This window comes from Mya arenaria, chromosome 2, assembly GCF_026914265.1.
Source record: "Mya arenaria isolate MELC-2E11 chromosome 2, ASM2691426v1".
NCBI classification, from domain to species: domain Eukaryota; kingdom Metazoa; phylum Mollusca; class Bivalvia; order Myida; family Myidae; genus Mya; species Mya arenaria.
In genome coordinates this window covers 25,241,431-25,266,861 of record NC_069123.1, presented here as the reverse complement: position 1 = coordinate 25,266,861, position 25,431 = coordinate 25,241,431, and the positions used below count along the sequence as shown (strand labels likewise).

Sequence of the window (25,431 nt, the reverse complement as noted above, 5' to 3'; positions counted from 1 at the left end):
ACTGCACTTTCCCTGAATCAGATATACCTATGGAATAAGTTTCCGGTTGATACCTCCTATAGTTTACGAGATATGCCACGGACAAAACCTAAGCAAGAAAATTAACAAAGGGCAATAACTCTAAAAATATGGCAGCAAGAGTAACAGTTCTTGAGCACTGCACTTGCCCTCAATGAGATCTATCTAGCTATGAAGTTTCAAGTTGATACCTCTTATATTCTTCAAGATATGCTCCGGACAAAACATTAAGCATGAAAATTAACAAAGGGCAATAACTTTAAAACTAATAAAGCAAGAGTTACTGTTATTGTGCACTGCACTTGCCCTCCATGAGATCTATCTACATATAAAGTTTCAAGTTGATAACTCTTATATTTTACAAGATATGCCCCGGACAAAACTTTAAGCATGAAAAATAACAAAGGGCAATAACTCAAAAAATATGGAAGCAAGAGTAACAGTTCTTGTGCACTGCACTTGTCCTCAATTAGATCTATCTACATATGAAATTGAAGTTGATACCACTAATAGTTTAGGAGATATACCCCGGACAAGCGAAAATGGGACGCGGTCGTCTTTTCAGGCGACACGAAAAGTAACTTTGACTTTGATCATAGGGGCCTCAAACGCATTCCCATAAAAGATCTCCATAAACTCTTTGTATATACCAAGTTTGGTCTCTTTATGTCAAACCTAGCTAAAATTATTTGATACATAATGTGACTCTGATGCTGCCCTCCCACCAGCCCACCGGAACAATGACGCAAGTTTGCATTTAGGGTAAAAATGGAGTTAATGTTTCTTGTTGTAAGATGGTCGTCAATAATTTTGCATTTTATTATATGCATTGAATGAAAGGTAAAAAAGTTTTTTATATCAAGAGCTGAAGTAAGACAGCGCGCTTAACTACACCGCTTTGACTCGGAATTGAATACAATAACGATGTAATATTACCAAGTTTGGTCAAACCTTACTAAAATTATTCGATACATAAGGTGACTTTGATGCTGCCCTCCAACCAGCCTGCCTGAACAATGACACAAGTTATTCAAATAACTTGATTTCCCATTATGAAAATGTGATTAAGAATATACAAATATGCCTTTCAAAAAAGAAAAAGAAAAAAAAGGGCCATAATTTGTATTCAGGGTTAAAATGGAGTTACCGTAAATGACTGGGTATAAGACGCAGGCAAAAAAATCTGTGGAAAATCTGAGAAAAAACTTTTAATCTATGTTTTGGGTTAAAGGACACAAAGAAAATATGTCAAAATCGTGAGCCAATCTTGGCCAACATGTTTGTTGACAGTGACGGAATTTTTTTTTCGTGAAAATGGCGTTGGTTATCTTTAAAATCATACAATGATAATGCAAAATATGTTTCATTTTTATTCGTTTCATGTTAGGATAAGCACTGAAAAGTACTTAATGTGTCAATTTGTTTCTGGATGGCACTGAAAAGTACCTTTTAGGACTATAAGTAAGATTTCTTTCTGTCAGTATATCGTAAGTGATAACCTGTCTAGAATGAAAAGTGAAGTTATGCGTCTTATATTGTACAGGTTTCTTTCTCAAAATGTCAACACCTACAGAAAAAAACAAGACCATTATCGCATCAGTTTGTAGAATTAGTATGTTAAACAGGTCTCAAGGCAGTGCAAATTTTTCACACCTTAACGTACAACGGACAAAAAATATTTTGACAGTGCCCAACTTTGCTTTTTTATATGCATGTTTTATTATTGTTTTATTCAAAATAATATCAAATAATTTTAATCTTACAATATTTTATTTAAATTATAAACATCTTACGATATACCGTATCCCGATCTTCAGCTGCCGTTCCAACTGTATATACTCGATCAATATGATGCGAGTAACATCCCTGTCTACATAAATCTAAACAAACTCTGTGTGAAGTATTAAGACAATTGAACGAAGGGTATAGAAGTTATTAATAAATATCCCAACCTGCCCTAAAACTTTAACCCAAGTTCCATAGTCAATCAGAGGCCATAAGCTGTGTAAAGGATAATATGGAGTTATCTAACCTCATCATGTGATGGCACTGAACAACTGTGTGAAGTATTAAGTCAATTGAATGAAGGGTATTGGACTTATAAGTGAAAATCCCAACTTGCCCTAAAACTTTAACCGGACGCCGATGCTGGGTCGAGTAGTATAGCCCTCCTTATTCTTCAAGTGGTTGAGCTAATAAAAAAAATTGCCATCATTGGGACAAGTCCTGAACATGCCCACCAGTTATTATAGATGTATCCTGACTAAACATCTGATCAACAAAAACCATGTATACAAAGCAGACATTATAATTATATACCATTTACAATATCTCCGTCTTCCAACTTCCGTGTATCAGGAATTCCATGGCATATCACCTCATTAACTGACCTGAAACAGTAAAGATTAACAGTTAATTTTCTGAAGCGGAGAATTGAGACTTTCTTTTTTTCTAATCAATCTGAGAATTTCAGTGTCACAGCAGTGTTTCACGATTCCTTTTATAGGAACAATGCGAAATATATACATTAAAACACTATTACTTTAAGTTGTGGGGACCCAGATAAAATATTTGGTTCTACGAAAGTTTGGATTTACAATTTATTAGAATATGACAGTGTTCGCAAATTATTGGTGATGTAAAATATCTATAAGTGAACATTGCAATGTTGGGTACTCATTACCATAACTTGTTGCTTTTTGTTTGGATATAACCAGTATTGCAAAAATTATTATACACTTCTGCGAACTTCTGAGACACCCCTCGTAAATGTTATGCAATTACACGTGAAAGAAGATTATCTTCCATGGCCGAGAGTGTAAGAAAGGTTCATCCTGACCCAGGGAAATAGAGTGTTTTGTGTAAAACTAGGTTTAAACAGTTCCGCAAAACACCCTTTGCTAGGGTTGGGATGAACCTACCTTACACAAGCGACTATGGTAGATGCTTTTTCTCCCACCTCAGTTGAAAAAAATTAACTAAAAATGTATTTTTTGCTGGAACTCTTTTGTGCGTAGTGAAAATAAAAGCGTATGGATATGTGATAATTTGTGGTTGTCATAGAAATGCTTGCAGTGATTCAGATTATGTAAATAGTCAAATCAGTCTTTAAATAGTTCTGAGGAGAGTGAAGCATTATTACTTCAAAGGTGTGTGAAAACTGTTTTATGGTGGCATTTGAAGCAAGAAATAACTAATTAGTATTCTAAATAGTGCCACAAGACAAGGTTTCTATGATGCTACAGACGATAGTCTTCAACAAGGGAGGTAATTACAATGTGATGACCATTTTAAAGGAGTTCCATACGGGTACTTGTTTTATCTTTGCCCATGGGCAAGATAAGAACTTCTAGCATTGTCAAATTTTTGGATCTACTTATCTGAGTAGGGAGTAAAAACCCTCTTACTATCTGCATATCATATTCTGTTTGTGAACATTTTTACAACAAGAGATCACTGGAATTTAAATAAACCCTGGGTATGTTATACAAACCAAAATTCAATCAACATGTTGAATCGTCCTAATCGAAGTTATTCAAAACTTTTTTTTGACAATTTATCCCTGTATATCTAGCATGTGCCATCCCTGTATATCTAGCATGTGCCATGCAAGTTTTATGCAAATTAAAACCATATAATCTTGGGGGGGGTTTGGGTGTGTTAAATGGACGTTATTAAAGTTTTACAAAACCACACAACAACTTGGATGCAAACTTACGTGCAACAGGAGGCAGGGAAGCAGTAATAGTTGAGAGGTGACGGGTAACACTGTCTGTCTATACAAGCCTGAAAATGGCCATAGAATAAGTAAGTTTATACTTTTATACTTATTAACTATATTAACTTAATTTTGAAGAAATCCAATAGCTTTAATAGAAAAACACTTGAGTCAGACTCCTTATTAAAAACCAGTACTGGTGTCCATTTTGAGAGGCCAGTAGGGTGTTTGGCTGGTGGGAATCAAGCCCATAACCTCTTGGGTGAGAGGCAAACACATATATCACTAGACAGCCTTAACAAAATCCACTAAAAGGAATGATTTCTATAATCAAAGTGATGGTTTCTTAGAATATAGCCTACATTTCTTCAGTCAATGAAATTGCCTACAAGCCTTCAATCAATAAGTGCTATTCCAAGATCTAAATCTAAATTATGAAGATATACTATAATCTAATATGTTCAAAGTATTCCTTCATATTCTGGTCAAATCCTACCTTGTATACCAGTCCATCTAAATCTCAACTCGTAAACCAGTCTATCTATATCCTACCTCATACACCAGTCAATCTAAGTCACAACTTGTAAACCAGTCTATCTATATTCTAACTCATACACCAGTCCATCTTAGTCACAACTTGTAAACCAATCTATCTATATCCTACCTCATACACTAGTCTATCTATATCTTACCTCTTACACCAGTCCATCTAAGTCACAACTTGTAAACCAGTCTATCTATATCCTACCTCATAAACCAGTCTATCTATCTCAGCTGTGGTCACTCCCACCCCTATTGCCTTGGCTGCTATATCCAACACCTCACGACCAAGCTGGAAACAAAACAAAACGCAACAATTAATGAATAGTTTGCTTGCCCTTTTACAAATGATTCACAAAAATATCCATGACTCAAGAAAGGTTTTTAGCCACTCCAGAAATCATGAATGTGGCCAAATGGAAAGATAAATTAACACCCAAATTCACAAGTAATACTTAGAGCTTTGAAAAGAATTTAACAGCAACATGCATATACATAATTATTTTACAGTTCTAACTCAGCTACATGCATGCGATCAAGCACCATTTTCCATTCCTTGAGTATGACCAGTTCTCATCTTACCAATTTAGAGACTTTTTCATCTCCCCCCCCCCACACACACAAAAAAGAATTTGTTAAAATCCACTAACCCATACATAAATAAGAAACATCTGATGCCCCACCCACCTTACAAGCCTGCCTGACCCCCTCTTGTTCTTCTGCAGTCAAGATCCTAATATTGTGGTTCCCTCTCATCTGGCGTTCCGACGTGGGTTCACCTGATAGTAAAACACATTTGGAAGGGCTTAACACAAGACTGAGGTAACACTTTCTATTTCAATATGCAGTTACAACCTACTTGCAAAATAATGCTTTTATTATATGTGTTATATATATATATCCTTTGTGTACACTTTTATGTAATATATCAAAGTGATACTTGTACACATGTATAACAAACATAACTTTTCAGTGATAAACCTTCAACAACTTACTACATATAAAATTTATGAAAATTTTTAATAACTGATAACAAAAGTGTACTATGTATTGAATAACTGAAAATGCACAAATATTGAATTACTGGTGGGTCCTGAAAGATTCACAGTGATTAACCATCATCTTATAAGGTAAAAATACCCTGTTTTCTGCACCTATCATTCAAGACAAACCTGTAGGATGTTCGGCATAGTCGGGTCGAGGTATGTGGTCTGGAGCAGTTCGCTTTTTCATCTGCAATGTACACAAACAAAGTGAAAAATCTGTTGTACAATACTCCTATATTCTAGTTAAGGTCATCATGACCTTGAACTTTGACCTACTGACCCAAAAAACAATAGGAAAACAATCTACTGATCATGGAAATCATTCCAAATTTGAAGACTCAGGGATGTGGTTGACCTGGCAGCTGAAGAGCTGATACTATTTCAGCGAGGGGTTTGTTGATATCAAAATGGGAGAATCCCCCTGTAGCAGAAGCAAAACTGGCTTTTAAGAAGCTCAAAATAGATTATGACACTGCCTGTTTTTCACTGTCAGCCATGCGGCATACATGTCAGGAACAATAAGTAACAGTGAAAAATTAGTCAGCAATATGGGCCCTGCTACATGTGTTCATATAATTGTATATGTATTATACTGATAAAGAGTTCACTTCAATTCATGTGAATATCTTGAAAGGCTATAAATTTGAAAAAAAAAATTTACAAGGTAAAATAGATAAGGCCAATTTTGTATGTGATTTGAGTAACATCTTGTCCAAAAACAGCTAGGGAAGTAGGTGTTTTTATTCTTTTTTCATTAGGCTTAATGTTATTTTATTAGGCTTTATGTATGAAAGTTATTGTAATCATTGGGGAATGGAAAGTTATCTTCGGTGTAAAGGTTTAATTAACTAAATATACATATATAATTATATCATATTTAACTTCACATTATGGCAAACACTAATAAAATAAAATCTTTACCATCAAACTGTAAAAACAGTAGGTTTCGGGCCTATTTCATATGCAGATTTGGGTACCACAAACAAAGTTGTTGTTTTTTTAGGCCTCAGTTAAAAACTGCTGCAACTAGGCATTTACAAACATTTATGCCTATCTTTCACCTACCACTTTCCCTGGTCTGAGAGCTCCAGTAAACTTGAAGCCCGCCCATTCTGACTTTTGGTCCTCAGTTATATCTTGGTTGTCTTCCCCTTCTGAAAACAACATCAAATAAATCAGCAAAAACGTAAGATCATCAATACTTGGGGGATCAACACCGATCAGTGATCAATAAATAATCTATCTCATTAATACATGAATAAGCAAATTAAATTTTGCATTTAACTGCAATAGAATATCACTGATTATAGATTAAATATCAATATATATATATATATATAATACAATTGGTAAATTAATATATCAGACACTGAATTTTTTGTTTTTTTTGTGTGTTTTTTTTATAAATATTCAAATTGGGATGAATATTAATGTTAAATTTGAGAAAACACAGCCTTACAAGATGCTTTTTCGTTAAGATAAATATTTTCGTTAAGATAAATAGAAGACAATGTTGTGATTACTGTTACATGCTGGCAAATAAACACAGGCTAGGTACATGTAGATAGGAGACCTTTAATTTTGGAAAATTGTTTGTGTGCAAAGTATGTATATCTTTGTATTGTTTACATAGTATACATGTGTTAACATCAATGTTGCCTAGAATGTCAACTGTATCACTTTGTACAAATAGAACTGTCACATGGTTTGTACTTAAAAAATGATACTAAAAAATATCTTCGGGACTCGGGACTTAAAAAAAAGAATGGTTGGGTAATCATAATCACAACATTATTTTTATTTGGCTTAACAAAATTATAATTTGTCATCAAACAACACTAAAAGTGAGTGTAAAATTTACACCAATGAACATAAACGTTTCCTTACTAGCTTTCTTATGAACCTTTTTGTGCTCTCCCCAGAAGCCTTTGAAACATTCCTGAAAAAGAAGGAAAAGAATTCACTGGTAAATTTCTGCAAGAAATTCTACATTGTGCCGATGTTCAGAACTTTGTTAAGTTACCAAAGGTTTAAACACCACTGTTGTTTACTAGAAAAGGTGAAATAGTTGATGGTGTGCTCATATATTCATATGTAATAAATAAATATGTAAAGATGAGTCAGATGTTCTTGAATCTTGTTTGATTAAAAGTGCATCCATGAAACTTTGATAGAAGTAAGTTCAATAATGTATGCACTTTCAGAAACATGCAGCTATGTGTAAACCTTGTGTCACAGCAAACTCTACGCTCTATGCTGTACAGTATTCACTTCTGTCATGCAAATCATGTAATGATGATCAAAATCATGTTAGTGTGTTGAAAAAAAAAAGATACATGTATATAGAAGCCTTAAATTGTTTGCTTCAGTGAGATTTTGATAAATATTTTAGTGAGCACCGAAACACATATTTTCATGAGTGGTGCAGCAACTGTTCATTTCATCATAAGCGAAAAGCCCATTTAAACAAGAGATGTTTGTCAAACATTATGCCCCCCCCCCCCCCCCCCCTGAGCGCAGGCATTGTCAAGTTATCATTTGAAACATTTTCGCATTCAAGGTCACTGTGAACTTGACCTTTGACCCAATGACTCCTAAAATCTATAAGGGTCATTTCCTGGTCATGCCCAACTTCAATATCAAGTTTGATGATCATAGGTTAAGTCATTGTTGAGATATCACTGGGAGAAGATTTGCGTTAAAGGTAACTGTGACCTTGACCCGATAACCCCAATGTCAAGAGGGGTCATCTACTGGCCAGGCCCAACCTTCATGTCGAGTTTGATGACCATAGGTCCAGGAATTGTCGAGTTTACTTTCAAGATCACTGTGACCTTAACCTTTGACCCCTAAAATCAATAGGGGTCATCTACTGGTCAGGCCAAACCTCCAAGTCAAGTTTGAGGGCCATGGTGCAGCCATTTTTTAGTTATCACACGGACAACCTTTTACCATTCAAGGTCACTGTGACCTTGACCTTTGGCCCGATGACCCCCTAAAACAAAAGGGGTCATCTCCTGGTCAGGCCCAACCTCCAAATCAAGTTTGAGGGCCATGGGTGCAGGCATTGTCGAGTTATCACACGGACAACCTTTAACCATTCAAGGTCACTGTGACCTTGACCGTTGGCCCAATGACCCCCAAAAACAATAGGGGTCATCTACTGGCCAGGCCCAACCTCCAAGTCAAGTTTGAGGGCCATGGGTGCAGGCATTGTCGAGTTATCACTCGGACAATCTTTTACCATTCAAGGTCACTGTGACCTTGACCTTTGGCCCGATGATCCCCCAAAACAATAGGGGTCATCTACTGGTCAGGCCCAACTTCCATATCAAGTTTGATGACCATAGGTCTAGGCATTGTTGAGTTATCACTCGGACAAGCTTTAAAATTATTTTACCATTAAAGGTCACCGTGACCTTGACCTTTGACCCGATGAGCCCTTAAATCAATAGGGGTCATCTACTGGTCAGGCCCAACCTTCGTGTCAAGTTTGATGACCATATGTCCAGGAATTGCTGAGTTATCAGTCGGACAAGCTTTGGTCTACGGACCGACCGACATACCGACATACCGACCGACATGTGCAAAGCAATATACCCCTCTTCTTCAAAGGGGGGCATAATGACATCAAATGGTATTTTATACTCTGAAAGGTTGGCAAAAATAAGTCACATTTTGGTCCCAGCTGTGTGTGTGTTGAAGTTTGATTTAGCTTGTGTATTAGCATCAATATAATGGATCAAATTTTCAAAACAAAATGTTATTTCCTCATGATAACTGCGGGATATCAATTATATATCACTGATAAATTTCTATAAACCACCGAATAGCATACTTTTATAATATATATGTAAACATTCTAACTTCTTAATGATTCAAGTCCATCAAGGGAAATTATTTGATAGGAGAATCCTGTTACAGTCATTAATACCAGACTTAAGTGTTTTTGTTTTTCACCATTTTGGTAAAACAATCTGGTCCCTTATGACTGGGACAAAAGTAGAATAATAAGGATTTTTAAATGGTAGGAAATTGTTTGTCATACAGGTTTGACCAGAAAACAATTTCATTTCCCACCAGTATGAAATCAAACCATTTTAAAAATTCATAAATTGAATACATTGTCGTTAATTTTATTGTTCCATTGTCTATGGAGTTCCATGTTTGCTAATGGCTATGTTTTAGAAGGAAAGGTTATAATTTAAACATTCAACAATGTTATTTCTGACTTTCTTGTGAATTATGAAATGCTTTGATAGTAGATATTATTCCTCATCTTTGCGCACAATCAATTCAATATGTACTAAAAAAAATTAAAAAATAAGATCAACCGAACCTATATTTGGTATGTAACCAGAACCAAAGGTTTGGTTTTTTGGCCTATAACAGGTGTAACGGTCTGCTGTAGGCAGCGGATATACGTTAATAGTACAACTGTAATGGTCCACTTAAAGCCGCGAATGTGCATTCATAGTGTAACAGTCCGCTGTAGGTGGCCGATAAATCCATATAAAAAGCCGCTTCAGAGCTTTTGACGAGTTTTGTTTTGGCAACTCTACGTGTCCATATCCCACTTGTTGTTTTCCTAGCCAAGAATGACAGATCCCAGCGCTAAGTCTATTGAGTGGAAAGATAATGGGCACCTGCTGGTGATGCTTTGTTGACAGATCGATCTAAATTTGTGTTTCATAAAACACTTTTAAGTGTAATAACAGAAAGGTATTGGCTAAAAATAATTTATGTTTAATATTTTTGTTTTTATTTAGCAATGCAGTGTTATATATTATGGAGTTAAAATTGAAGAATATATTTTACATTGATAAGAATCAGCCGACTTGTGGCTTTTAGGGAAAAATGAATATCCAAATGTTAAAAAAAATTCCCTGAACGTGCATCATTGTGGCTAGTGGTGGATGTACCTTCATTATATGTATGTTTTCTTGGTTGGTAATATGCAAATTAGCAAATCAAGGGCTCTGTTTGGATTGAGAATTTACTGATTACAAAGACCAGTGTACCCCTTCAGGGTCGAGAATGTTTTTCTCTGAAGGGATCTGTTGGGCTTCTTTGGTGTCACGCGTCACACAGGTTTTCTCAAAAAGCAGAAAAAAGCATGATGCCTTTTTAAAAAGTATGTATGGGGAATGTTCGAGAGCCTGTATCCTTAGCATTATTTATATTAACATTATTTTCAAATAGTGCGAGTAACAAAAACTGAAGGTAAAAAAATACTCGCCTAGGTCAAAAAAATAAAATAAGACATTGGGACAATGGCTAACCTGATTACAGAAAAATGAGCCAGAAATGCCAAGCTTTATACAAGTTGGACACTGTAATTTAGCTTCTTTGTCACAACTCGTTGTTTCACAAACCCTTGTTGCCACAGACTGCTCCATGGAGGCAGCCATTTTCTTAGATTTTAACCCAAAGAAAATATTTAAGATAAAGCGTCTACACCGCGTTCGGTTTTCTAAAAGCGACGACATCCATACCCACCAGGAAACTACCAGCTGACAGACTGAGTGCAAATTCTGTCCGCCCATGTTCGACTACGGCGATTTCCATCTCCCGCAAACTATTTAAGCATGTAGTATTCACTGCAAACACTTAACAGACCATTTGGAACGCAACAAAAACACTTATCAACGGCTTTTGAATTGCATTTTCGTGTGAATCACAACTACTTTCAACAGCCATGATCTGCTTAAACAAAACGCGTTGGACAACAAGCAGACATTGTGATCATTGATTTCTATAAGGCATTCGACACCGTGCCTCATAACGTTAAGCCAAAGGCACACGATTGTTGCATGCGGCTATTTAGCTACAATAATGAGCGATCAGGGATACTTTTTTATTATTTTGACATTTCTTATGTATCCCTGCCATAGTAAAATCAAAATCGTCAAAAGACGAATGTACGGCCATTTAGGTGGACTAGCGGCTATTTTTATGAGCGGTCAAAGAACTTCTGATTTAAAGACATTCTACTATTTTTTCTCCATACTACCTTGGCCCAATGATTATTACATTAAACTAGGATTAATGACGGAAATTTATGACTGAAACATTATTTGGATAAGACCCAACAATCTTTAACTACGTATACATGTGTAAACTGTACCAATAATCATTGGGAATCACGTTACAAACTAACAAAAATGAATCACAACGATCACTTAAATTGTCCATTTGTTTAGGTACGCGTACCAAGATACACTACTTTACACTGTTACTGAAGTGGAGCTTATATTACGTGACTTATTTCTCCACAAACTGTCTTTTCTGGCCCTCACAAAACGTAACTTAGGATCCACTACAAACCCTCTCTCGAGAGTGCGTGTGTTGCATTCTGGGCAGCAGTTACAACACTTACTAGACATTCCGTATACAACAAGTCGCAGATGCTCCCCAGGTTGCGTGCAAATTTAGGGCTAGTCCACAAAGTTCCAATCACGTGCACATCTGAGAGTCAACACCAGATATCATCGGCAATACATGCAAAGACCGCGTATCCACGCATCACTGGCAAACCTTCTATACCGCCCATTAGCCATCGAGACATGTCTGCGACAACAGCCAGATTAATTATGCAGGCAACAGCTAGATCACGTGAAACTGGTGTTGGTGTGTAAGTTTATTTATACTCGCACTCGGGAAAGGCCCTTTTGACGAGTGCTCCCTTATGATTTTTATATAAATTAGGTTTTTGGAGTCAGAATGTTACCGCAACCCTGGTTCTTTAACGTGCACCAGTGTATATAGCACTGCCACACGGGGCCCCCAATTTAACGTCCGCCCCGGAAGACGATTAGTAGTTTGTTTAATGGTGTAGCGGGGTAACGAGCCCTGGATTCACAGTCAAATGTGTTACCTCTAGACCACGGATCCACCACAACGTGAAACTGACAAGAATCTGCAAAATATACTTTCACCTGCGCGTGCAACTGGACAAATCCACCATGAGGGGTCATTCCATTAGCCCAACTTATATGTGAGGCGAGGGAAGATATGCATGAAAACTGTATCGTTAATTATACCCGAAGTGTGAATTAAAATAAACGATTTGCAATACCGTTTGTATAACATAATAATCTCAGGATGATATCTTCTTTTCCAAAGTGGTAGAGATGCTGGACCCACTGATCCCGCTCCGTGGGAAGAGAAACAATGTCCTTAAAACATTGAAAACTAGGAGACATTTTACATTGCGACAAGATCAGTATCTATTAACGCAAAGTAGGAAAAACGGTGTTTTATTCAAAAGTGTATTCTCCCGAATACTACTACTTGACAATACAGTGCACACAGAGCCAAAATTTTGCGGGTTATAGAACAGTCCCACACCATCAGAACTAGTATGTTGCCATCTCTTTCCCACTGCGGGTACGCAAAAAGAACCAAAAGAGCCCAGATCCAGAATATTTGTATGTTGAAACGATTTTTAACGATTTTTGTGATAAGTGGAATCCTGAAGTAAAGTCTGATTGCTTAGACTACGTCATTATTTTGATACAATGGACATTAGGAATTATTTTAGGGATCTGAAATTATTAGGTTATCTGATTCAATAATAACTGACAGTGAAAGCATGGGAAAAGCTGTAGGTAAAAAAATATGGAAGTCCCTGAACTAGAAATAATCCAAAATCATAGATTAGGTAAAATAGAGGAAAATACAAACAACAATCTGAGACCATTTAAAGTTGTCGTAAAATTCACAGCAACGAAAACAGCAACGTAAGAATGCAATAAAAATAAGACATTTATTGGATGGTAAACCAAAGAAAGTCATATTAACTAAAGATCTCACAGAAATACAACGGCATGAAAAAGGGACACATGTTTTACCTTTCTGGCAGAGAAGACGAAATGGACATTCATACGCATAATAGGAGAAAGACAGGCAATGCGAACATTCTCATGAGTCAAGGGATTCGGTCTGAATTAATACTGGACGAGACAGTTATTAGTGGAATAATAATATGCCCCATCGGAGCTTTTCGCAAGGACCGAATTCATCAAAAATGTAGCGTGAACACGACTGGTTTTAGCCTCTAAAGCGAATCAATATTTTTAATAACAAAATATTTAAACATGAGAAAAACGCAAGTTTTAATGTTACGACATTTTTTTATTAAGATGTGACGTTAAATGATTTGTATGTTAACCCTGACGCGATTGACAAATTTAAGAAAATCGAACTTGAAAGCATTATCAATGAAACTATCCACAAATTGTATCACGCAATTATTTACAAGACATATATCATAAAATTATTTATATATTAGCAAAAAAACACACAAGAAAATTATTTAAAAAAGAGCTCAATGATCCAGATATCTTTGACAAGTGCAAAAGTTCCACCTGTATGCCTCTAACAGATCGCATTGCATCGAACGTATCGGGGTAATTTAGATGGCGTCAGGGTTTCGTTTGTAGTGCGTCGCCCCGCACTTACATTTAATGTTGTCATAATTTCCAGTTTTACAGAGACTGAGAACGGAAGTCTTTAGTTTACATAATCGTAGCCTTGTTAATCACTTTATGTGACTGAATAGGTAATCACTTATGAGTTTTTAAACCGCATTTAATTTGCTAAGACCCTAATCTCAAGTTGCAATGCATGCGTAGTTACGTTGATTTCAGGTGGTCCCTAATGTAGCTTTTTAGCAATGTTCTATGTACAACGTTTCTTTAAACTGGGTGGCTATTATTATGCACTGTGTTGTTTGTGGAGTTTTGTGCTGTTGTTCCATGTTTCTTGTTTATGTTTTTTGTTTGTTTTAGTGTTCTATGTCTTTGGCGTTTACCCTGTGCCATTAAACGGGGTTTAACCTTTGGCTACTGAGCTTGTTTCTCTAGTTTTTCACATAAATACTGAACAAATTTTATTATCAGACTTTTTTTACAAACAAAATTTGACTTGACATGTTCTTATGCATACACATTTCATATACAAACAAATTGTCAATTAAATGTAATGTATCTTTATTTAATGTGTGTCGTTATTTCGGCAAAAGATCAGATTTGTATGGTTTGATGGCTGTTGTGGGTTTTCTGAAATTATGATTGACTGCAAATTAAACATTAGTGGAAATGTGTTAAAACTTATATCGGAATTTCCTCAAAAAGTAACAGGAACCAAATAAAACCAAACAGAACACAGAGTTATATAATAAAATGCACCATTTAAATAGTGACAGCAAACCAGGAATATAACATGACAGCAAACTATGAGTAAGCATTTATAAGAACTGCTCTTCCCATGAACAGAAACAAATTTAATCCCCATAAGAGGTCCAGCACGGTACAGCGTCAATGAACATGGAATGTAACAGTAAAGACTACCAGTAGGGTCAGCATGAGTGCATGCGTTGGGGGTCAAGCCAGAGGTATTATTGTTATATTTTTCTTTATTGGTTCGTCTTAACAGGGTTTATATTGGAGATTCGACTACTTGATTTGTCCCTGTATTTTCATTTTACTATTAAACGGTGGAATTCAGATACAAAAGAAGGACTTTTACTGCCACCGGTTGGTGGGCTATACGCTAAAGAGGTCATTTCGAAGCCAGTGCTATGAGTGCCGCGATTAATGAAAAATCAGGATGGTCCCACAGCGCCGACAAATATGAAGGAAAATATGCCTTCTTTAGAACCACCACCCTGGTCAAATTCGAGGCTCCTTCGGCAGTAGACATTACACAGAGGATAATTGTTTGTTTCAGTGTAAGATCGTAAAATTCCAATTCAAACGTGGGCTCCCCACAGGGCTGAGACGCAATTTCAACGACGTTATTTCAGAAACGACGTTATGCGCGCTTTTTTCTGAAAGAGTAATTAAATGAGTTTTAACTCCAATTTTAGGCATACCAGGGTATATTAAAAAGAAAAAGGTGGTTGTTTCATTGATATATAGCAATATATTTCACCACACCAGTGGCTACGCCATTATACTCATGAAGTATATATTTTGGTGCTTTCTCGGTTAATTATAATGCGATCTTGCAATGAAACAAATAAATATAATTTAACAAAAGGTTCACTGAACAGCTACCAGTATTACTTAATTTAACGGAGCAGTATTAATTACTTGTCTTGTACTCAGCGTACAGCACGAGTATGAAATGGTCAGGGTAGATAATCCAGGCTATATTAAATACATGATTAATTTTGCAGATTTACCATACTTATGAAGCCGATTTGACTAAATCATCGGCTCAACATTTCTTTATTTTGACATAGTCCCTCGTGCAAGGTCAAGGTCTCAGAAACCGACACACAAACATGGCAGCGAATTCGGACGAGGAGCAAAGTTTGCGCGAGTGTGAGAATTATGTGCAAAAGCACAACGTACAGCAGTTGTTAAAGGAATGCATTGTGCAGCTTTGTATTAATCGTCCGGATAACCCAGTTAGTTATCTCAAGGAATACTTCGAAAACCTTGAAGTAAAGGTAAGTCCATTTGTGGTAGGGGTGGGTGGGGAATGTTTTGACAGTTTGACAGTTTCTATGACAAAAACGGATCTTCGTTAAGATCCCGAAGTGTTATACTCAGAGCCAGTTTGAAGAGATTTATTAATTTATGTTGATGTCATGTGATACACCAGTGGCTTTTCAGCATTCGTTTAAGGGCCAACAACTTAGTATTCAGCCCTGTTTGATAGTCCAAATAATCGTACATGGACAGATTATTTTACAATGTTTTTTATGGCAAGTCCTTCAAATATGAAGTGTTTTGTCGCCATTCTTGGGTCATTCATTCCAATTGCGATTTCATGTTAAAGCATATTATGTCTATATAAAGTCATCAAACAAGCTGATATGTTATTTTGTATTAGTTCCATGCACAAATACAGGGTTCGAATTTTACTTTGAGGAGCACTCGCAAAATTTTGCGAGTGCTTTTTGAGGCAACTCGCAAAATAAAAAATCAACTTGCAATTTTATTATTTGCTCTATTCCCTTATAATATTGTCTAATTAAAGTAGAAATTTACACCTAAGACATATTATGAATATTAAAAGGAATCAATCTTGAGTGACTCAACTACTAAACCTTGTTGATAGCTTATTCTTTTTTGGGGGTACGGAAAGACTCATCAGATACTGGCCGCTTTTTGATAACAAAGCTGTCCAATAATTTGACATTTTCACTTTGTATATTTACCCTCGCGATCGGGTAATCCACGCTACAGATTTCATTTAGTCTATAAGTATTAAAAACAATAACATTATAAATTTAAAATCAATAAAAGCAACAGGAAATGTAGCGTGGATGCTTTGGGTCATGAAATATATCGATCGACGAAGTCTATTCACTTTGACAGTTGGGCGGAAATATATTCAAAGGTTGATGGGGTTTACATATAGTGCGCGAAAGCGCTAAATTTGGCCAATGATTAAGCTAGATGATTACGTCATTTGTATTCACTATGTATTATGCATGACTCGGAGCATCCCGGAAAGATTCGCGATAAAACTCGGCCTTTTCCGTATTTGTTCTATTTTTGAAAACTTACTTGAGCGTGACTCCGTACTGTCTTCTTTATACTGATAGTGTAAACATGACATTTATAGGCTGTTTACACTCAACTACGTAGGGGAGTTGAGTTCATGTTTATTCTACTTTCCTTTTAACATTTTGTGGTCTACAAAAAGCCACTCGCAGAATTTTGCGAGCTTGAATAAAAGTCACTCGCAATTTGCAAATGTCGCTCGCATTTTGTGAGTATGCGAGTCTAAATTCGAACCCTGAAATAGTCAATATCCAACAAACATTTATGAGGTTAAGGTGTTATTTCATCCCTTACTGCGATAACATAATGGTATATACATGAATGGCACCTGCAGTTCACATATGCACAACTTCTGTCATTTCTGTTTACCGAAATTGATGAAAGTCTTCAAAAAGGTCAAACCTGTTTTTAAATGGATTTAATGCTTATTTTGTGCAAAATACCTTTGCAATAACATGGTGGAATTGGAATATAACCTTTTACAAATACTCAAAATATTTCTCTGAATACAATTTCAATACTTTTCAAAACACCCCCTGTTTTTTTTTAATAAACCATTTAAACATAAAGGCATTAGAAGAATCCTGTTTTAAACTTCTATTTGATGACCTGATTTGGATTTCTATATCAACTTAAGAATTTTCTTTTATTCCAGTATTTAAAGAAATCCTTTTTGTAATATATTCATACTTGGTCTTGGGTGCTGAGAAATAAACACAATTTTATATTTATGTATATATTCAAAGTTATATGACAATTTAATGCATACATGTGATAACGTCCCGGACTTTTGGGATTGTCCCGGAAATCATATCTCTGTCATGGAGTCATGGAGGGTGCATGTTTGTCCCGGAAAGTCATAAAAAACGGGAAAAAAATAATCTCGGAATCGATTATCTTAATTTTACCAATGTAAGTCAGCTATTTTGCCTGTCCGGGACACTGGTCGTAAAACACAGGACATGTTGACACTAATCCGTTAATTGGTACGTGTGTCGTCGAGGTCATCGTCAATCATCCGTTATTTGATCTATTGGCCTATTGTTGTGCTTAACAAGTTGGGGAGGGTTCTTGTATACAAATTCATTGTTTTCATATGGATTTGTTTGGTCTTATGAATGATAGCTTTTAATTGATGAATTGATATTTTTCACACATTTTGCCGACAAACGAGCATGAAGGTAAGTTCAAAGAAAGTGACAAAATGAGTGAAAAAACAAAATTAAAACACGGAAAACATCCCATATTCCATTCAAATTTCAAAGTCGATACATCGTTATACTTTAAACAACTTACGTGTCCATAAGGAATTTTAGTGTTTTGAACTTTTTTTTCAAACTATCATTGTGTATTTTAACGCCGAAATAAAACTGATGATATGGGGTTTACAGGTGGTTATATAGAGTGCTTTAATCATGTGACCATGGTAAGTCACATGATCGCTTTAAGCAGCCGATTGTTGACACGTCTCTATCAAAATTATATGCATCTCCAAATGGAAAAAAGCTCATCGACTGGAAAATCTTCTTGATCATAAATTGCAAACGTTTTAAATGTGATGAAAAAATAAATATTTTGTAACGCATGTTCTCAAAAGGGCTGGAAAACAGGTGCCCATATAGTTGTTTATTTCCTGTTTTGATGAAACCGAAAGTAGACTGCATATCCTCCTGGTTAGCACTTCATTTAAAGCCTGGGAAAATATCTGGTGGTTTTATTTTTTCAAGAAAATGCATAAAAAAAAAAACCATGTCAAGTAAAAAATATGTCTTGGCAGTCAAAATAGGTACATTTTCCCCGACGTTTAAAACGACTAAAATAGCCCCAGATATGCTCTAGAATGCACCACAGAAGTTCCCCATTAAAAAAATGGTGTGTGCGTTGACATTACGACGAGTGTCCCGGAATCGACCCAAGAAATTATCACATGTAAGTTAATGCGACTAAAATATTTCATGACCATTGCCTGATGGGAATACATAAATCGTATTTTTGGGTACACTTGCAATATGCTGTCACTAAAATCCAGCTATTATGTGTTATGTTAATATGATTGTCTATATAACGAAACAAATCAATTAAACTTGATTTAATTTTAGAATAAATATTATGTGTGTTTATTCAAAATTCCCTCTATTATTGATCACTTTTTTCTTGCATTTATGATGTATGAACGCAGTAGGGCATGCGAGCAAATTCCATGAAGCGCTCTGGCTCTTTTCGGTTATTTGCGCGATTGCCCTACTGCATTCATACAGTATAAAAGCAAGAAAAAATGTGATCAATATTTATACCAACATTTTAAAAAATTATTCATTACGAGTATAAATTAACAGTATCTTCTGAGTATTTGTTCTTAAACAAATATAACTGACAAAATAAGGTTGTAACAAAAAACTTAGCTGATGTTTGTAAATGTTGTCTATCATTGGTTTAATGATGTCCCCTTAATCCAAACAGAGCACAATAATGAAATAAACAATGAGGTCATAATATCTAACGTGTTATAGAATATGAGTGTCATGATTTTTTCTATACATAGGACTAGGCAAATATAAATATTATCAAATGCACAAACATCTTGGAAAGTTTTTTTCAAAAATCATCAAGTTCAAAAAACAATGAAATTTTTAAGTATTCAGTGCTGGAAATTGTATTCTTTTATTAGAAAATTGTGCAATAAGTGTATACATATTTTTTTTATATGTTTTTCACCCTTATAGATCTCTAGTATATGTCAAGTGATATTTTACAGCTTATAAAATTTATGTATCTACTTCAAAGTTGTGCATTTCATAAATTTAAATAGGTGATTGTCTTACTCCAGTTAGAACATCAGTTTTACTTGAGTGTTATCATAAATTTAAAGTAGGCTAGTATCTCAGTAAAATCTGATATTTACAATAGTTAAATCCAATACTTCAGATAACTGTAAATGTCCTATTAAATGAGCCAGGTTTACATTTTTTTGAGAACCCTGCATGCTTAATAAGAACCATTTCCCCCTATTCAGAAAACTTCAGAATCCGCTTACCTCAATTATCAGTCATGTGTAGAGTTAAGAATATAAAATTCATATTTCACTTGTCACAATTACCCGTTTAATAATCTGATGAGTCGAAAGCCGGCGATTGACCAACCAGTATCCCCTGCATCATGGCTGTATACATGCCCTGGTGTGTAAATCAATGAAATGATCCACTGAACACATGTCTTAAATATATTAATATACAACTATCGGCACTTTTAATAGGACATATACGGTATACTACTAAATTGAAATAAATTCAAACTGTCATTTTACATCCATTTTGCTACAAAAGATAAATGTGGGAAAAGCAGATGTTCACTGCATTAAAGGAGTGTCTGCAAATAAATGGACTAAAATGCCCCCATTTCTAGGTTGACGCAAATGATTAAGTAGCCAAAAATTGAAAGTCCAGCTAGTGAGGTCTGGGGGCATGCCAACATCCAGTTATTTTTGCATTTTGCTTTAAGGGTCTCGCTCATGTTTCTGGACTCAATTGTTTACTTCACAGTAAATAATGCATCGGAAAACACTAATATTATAATTATTTTTATCTTTGATACTGAAATTGCAGAAAAAATACAATTTAAGTATAAACAAAAAACCGGGTTTTAGTGGGGAGGGAACCAACGTGGGTATAGTCAAGAAAACAATTGAAAACTGACAAAAAAAATGCTCTACCACAAGGACTCTTACATACCCACGGGGATAAGTTAACCTTTTGTTGAAGAGCACTACTAAAGCTTTTCAAAATCATGGACTTCAAAGACAATATTTGAGCTTATATATCAATCATTTGTTGTATGGTACCAGCTGTCAGTGTCTTAGTTTTAACACTCCTAATGACTTAATGTCACACTTAATTTCGGCATATAAAGAAAGTGCATTTTACAAAACATGAGCGAGTCCCTTTAAAATTATATAAGCCCTATTTGCTACAGAATGCTATTTCTAGGGATTTTCGGCTATTATCAGTGCATGCCATCATTTATACTTAAGGAAAAATATATTGATTAAATCATTGACCCCTTTCCCAAAAAGTGTGAAACTCCCCTGAAACAACCCTCTCAATTGGAACTACTTACTTTTAATTGTCTTTCTTCTTTTGGGACAGTGTTTTTTCTGCCCTTTTTGGTGCTAATATTTGGCCCCATTTCCCAACTGAAAAAGCATATATATATTTTCCCTAACCCAGGTAGGAATATCTCCTTTAAAAATATATATTTTTTAAAAAGAAGCATAAATCAGCTCTGAGCATTTAGCAAATGTAGCAATATAGTGCCATTCATGATCATGTTGATAGGTTTGTTGATTAAAATGTTTTAAAACAAGTTGAACATTATATGAATCATGTTAGGATTTACCTCTTTTTGCCAAAACAACACTTAATAATTTTTCCCTATAAAAAATAAGTGAAAACAACACTGTGGGATAAATTTTCAGTCTTACTTGCACAGGAGAGGCCTGAAGATGCAGCAAGATGAAATAGTGTTGATTTTGAGTGTGAAATTGATATCCAGGAGACACAACTTAATTATTTTGTTTATCCAGACCTACCTACCCTTTATTGTTTGGCAGTGAAATAAGAAACCAACAAAAACATCACATTGTCTTACGAGACTCTTATGTGATAATGCTTCTTCAAAATCTGTTGAGAGCTGAATTCTGATAAACAAAGGTTTCAGGCTTGCTATTATGTTGTTGACCTTTAAATGTTAAAAAGTATTTTGCATTTAGAGTGCTAATCACGTTCAAAAGACTTCATAATCAATTAATTCAATGCATGCAATACAAAATAATAGATTTTATGTTTTTAAATATAACATAGCATAGCCATTTTTTTCCATAACTACGAAGTGATTTTTGCTCTATTTACATCGCCATAGCATAAAATATAACGTGTTGTGCACAATCATAAGATTGGCACCAATATAAATTGTGTTTTCTGAGAATTTTTCTAGCAGACAACTGAGGAATTGACCACTTTCTTTGTGATTCCGGTGAGACCAAATTGCAAAAACTTACTTTGATGTATTGATCTCATCGCAGGCAATTTTACAAGGCCTTAAAGGTCTGACACACAGATCTTATTAGTTAGTGATTAATTTCATTACCTGTTTGTGGTTGTGTGGTCGGCATTTATCACTTGAAAGAAGCTTTTAATATCTCTTTTGTGGCATTTCAATTTAAAAGCAGCTTTGCTCACAAGGCCTAGGGACAGTGGAACAAATTTCATCAAGTTTTAATCATTAGAATACACAATTAATAGAATTGTCTGAGAAAAGAGAATTGTAAGAGATTAATAAAATGTTCAACGTCTGTTGTTACAACATAAAAGATAGGTATAAGATTGAATCTTATACCTATCTTTTGACAATTTAGAGTGAGAAGCTTTATCCGAAGAAACGTCCTTAATTGTTTGCTCTTTTATTTACTTTTGAATGAGCTATTGTGACCAGTATTTGTTTTCCTAATTTGCTGTGACTCGGACTACATTATTCTATGATATGAAGATGTTTGCTCAATATAAGCCATGAGATAATCCAAATCATTTTAGTTACATTAATGATTCTTATATTATATGCATGTAACTTGGTATTATCTGGCTAAAATGTTTGCTTTAATAGCGAAGTGGTAAGAATGTCAGCCTGCGTAGTGAGAGGTAGTGGGTTTGATCCCTGACAGATGAAAATAGCAATTTGTGTAGTCTGTTACATTTGGCGCCCAATGTTAATAACTCCCAAGTTGCTAGATAAGTCCCAAGGTCATTGCAAATTGACCTTAGTCTACAAAATTTGAGGCAAAAATGTAACAGGGTATTTGATACGTAATTTGGCAGCACTAAGTATAATAACTCTCTGTAGAGCTTGATTTTATGGCAATAAGAATGTCTGCATGCAGAGTGAGAGGTCATGGGTTAAATTGATCCTCCACAGATCCACATAGCAATCAGGATATTTTTCCCTTCTTTTTCGTAGCCGAAACCCTGTTATGTTCCCAACAGCTAGACCCCTCCATAAAAGTCTCTGAAATTCCTAATTTAAAAAAAAAAAAAAAAAAAAAAAAATTTATATTTATACCAAAGGCAAATAAAGCGTAACATTTTGGGAAAAAAGAAAGTTCTTGCAAACATTATTTCATTTGCATTATAATGATAATATCGGAAAAATCTTTAATATGTTGTTTTTGAGAGATATATTTACTGCTTCATTGACATTTAACTCCAGTTTGAAAAAAGATCTTTGAGAATTTTTCCCCAGAACTGAAAAGATCAAAAGTGCTTGAACTTTTCCCCACAGTAAGTGCTAGGATGTCAACCCACTAACTGGTAAAATGGCTCCAGCAATTTTTGCAGTCTGTTACATGCATTTACAGGTATATATTAATCAAAAGGCTGTATTGTAGTATTTATGACATAATGTTTCAAGCCATCTGTTCCATTTACACAATTCACACTGTGAGAAATTGCGGTCAATATAATTCTTTGAAAATATTGTGTCATTATAATGTAAGCCTGGCCATAATCAATATAACTCTTATACTTATGCTTAAACATGCCTCTGTGATTACATTAAGCGTATTGGCAAATGAATTATTCAGTCCAATCAAAACACTCAGATTTTACTTTTATTTACGGTAAATCAAAGTTAGACTTCTAGTTGGTGAAAAGGTAAAAGTTGTTCTACGAGTATGGGGAGGGTGGGGGGCATATTGTATGGTCGACCTGCTCTCTGTTGCTCTGAAGCCAATTTACTTGCAAAATCCTTTAACATGCAAGTGCTCAGCTGCTGTTCAAAGCGAATTTTTTGGTTTCCTTGTTTAATGTGACATTTAACTTCGCATTCGAAATACCCATCTTACACTGTTACCTAGAAATTTTCCTCTTAAAATTCATTACTCCAATCTTAAACTTCAAAATCGCCATCTTAAAAGCAAGGGCCGCAACCAGCTATTTTTCTATTTGCTATTTTTATGTGGTTTGTTGATGTGTTAAAAAATAAGGTGCTCTGCCATAACACAATTTTTTGTAAGACTTGATTGACTATATACATGTAGGTGAAGACAGTTTGACGAAATGTCATCAACCCATGTGTAGCAGACGGCACTGGTCATCTGGGAGCTGTTGCAGGTAGGCGTAAGGACCAATTATCTACAAAAAGCCTGGTGCCGACACTTGTGCAGATTTCTTTTCCAAGACAGGAAAAATAATAATTGGCTTCTTCATTGGACATGATATAATATGTAATTGCGTTTTTGTTGCTTAGATTTGGGAAAACGTATTGTTGTGAGAAATCTTTAGAAATATCAATGTAACTATGCTCAAAGACACTTTAATGAAGGATGCTTTTGTGTTTCAGTGTGTGTGGGTTTTTTACCAATTAGGGGATGAAATTAAGCCTCATATTTCCAATTCCAAACTAACATGTACATTTCACCTAAGAATGGAAAAAAGAGTGTCCTAATTTCATTTTATTTTTTTCGAAAAATAAAAATTGAGCCCCAACCGTTTTTTTAATGGGGGAGAAGTTGTATTTTTAAAGAAACAAACTTTATAACATTCTTATATGGTCGATGTGTTTTAGCATTCTGGTTCATTTTTAGTCAAAACTACAATTTCCAAAATGTAAGTCAAAATGTCATTTTTCCCAGTCAGAAAGGCTTAAAATAATGTCCCCAATTCCAAAATATTGAAAAACCCCGTACTACTTCATCTGTTGAAAAACATTTTCAGAGAACCTCAAAACTTAATTTAAACTGGATTTTGAAGGAGTAAATGTTTGCTCAGGTAGCTATTTATGTGAAACACAATTCATCGTTATCAATAGCGGTTTTCATTTGCACCATTCCAGAAATAATTGGATCTGACAGTTGTGGCCAACATGCCAAGTTGCAGAAGATCAGCCAAGATCAAAACCTTGTTTTCTTGTTGGAGTATTCCTGTACATTATTGTTTTCTTGTTTACAAGTCAGCAAATAATAAAGCTTTCACTAAGCCATTATAAAGGTCAATGGGCCATGATTACGAACATTCAGAAAAGCACTTTTATTTAATTACTAAGAAATTCTTTGAGGACCCAAAAATGTGAATACTTATAAAAAAATTGATAGTAATAATATTCAACAAATATCACCATGGAAACTTATAGCTAAGCTAGGAAGAAATTACCAGTGATTTAGAGATATTGAGTTTTGCCACTTGAGTTTGAACTCAGACTTCAGCAGGGCAGGCTGGCCATCATTTCGATCAGGAAGAGACTGTTTCACAATGAGAAAAAAATGAAAATAAGTAAGCGTTGATTTATCATAATTGTAGAGTCTATGCGATATAAGCAAGTTCTTTCACATGGCAAATGAAAAATCTCTTTTACTAAACAATTGTCATGTGTAAGCTGGCGCCTCATGAAATGATTATGTTTACAAACCGGTAAAATTGGAAATGTCTTGAACAAACAAGAAAATAAATGAATATTTTGAATGGAAATCAGATTTGGTATATAGGGGAAGTTTATTAAATGAATATTGTAAAAGGAATGCTGAAATTTTCCAAGGACCTTCCAA

At 35.1% G+C, this 25,431-nt stretch overlaps 2 protein-coding genes across 2 annotated transcripts in view; one reads left to right on the top strand and one right to left on the bottom strand.

The window, feature by feature from the left end:
• The window catches only part of LOC128241592 (methionine aminopeptidase 1-like), a 31,936-nt gene extending 21,196 nt beyond the window's left edge, over positions 1 to 10,740 (bottom strand). The window contains exons 1-8 of the mRNA XM_052958600.1: positions 10,605 to 10,740; positions 7,210 to 7,261; positions 6,388 to 6,476; positions 5,449 to 5,509; positions 4,964 to 5,055; positions 4,485 to 4,568; positions 3,737 to 3,804; positions 2,338 to 2,408 (exon numbers count right to left, since the gene is read on the bottom strand). Of these exons, the coding sequence (XP_052814560.1) occupies positions 2,338 to 2,408; positions 3,737 to 3,804; positions 4,485 to 4,568; positions 4,964 to 5,055; positions 5,449 to 5,509; positions 6,388 to 6,476; positions 7,210 to 7,261; positions 10,605 to 10,733 (646 nt within the window). The 5' untranslated portion in view covers positions 10,734 to 10,740. The remainder of the gene's footprint in view (positions 1 to 2,337; positions 2,409 to 3,736; positions 3,805 to 4,484; positions 4,569 to 4,963; positions 5,056 to 5,448; positions 5,510 to 6,387; positions 6,477 to 7,209; positions 7,262 to 10,604) is intronic.
• Positions 10,741 to 15,598: 4,858 nt separating this feature from the next.
• LOC128206856 (cAMP-dependent protein kinase regulatory subunit-like) overlaps positions 15,599 to 25,431 on the top strand; it is a 107,065-nt gene continuing 97,232 nt past the window's right edge. Inside the window, exon 1 of the mRNA XM_052909565.1 lies at positions 15,599 to 15,781. Coding sequence (XP_052765525.1) covers positions 15,614 to 15,781 — 168 coding nt within the window. The 5' untranslated portion in view covers positions 15,599 to 15,613. The remainder of the gene's footprint in view (positions 15,782 to 25,431) is intronic.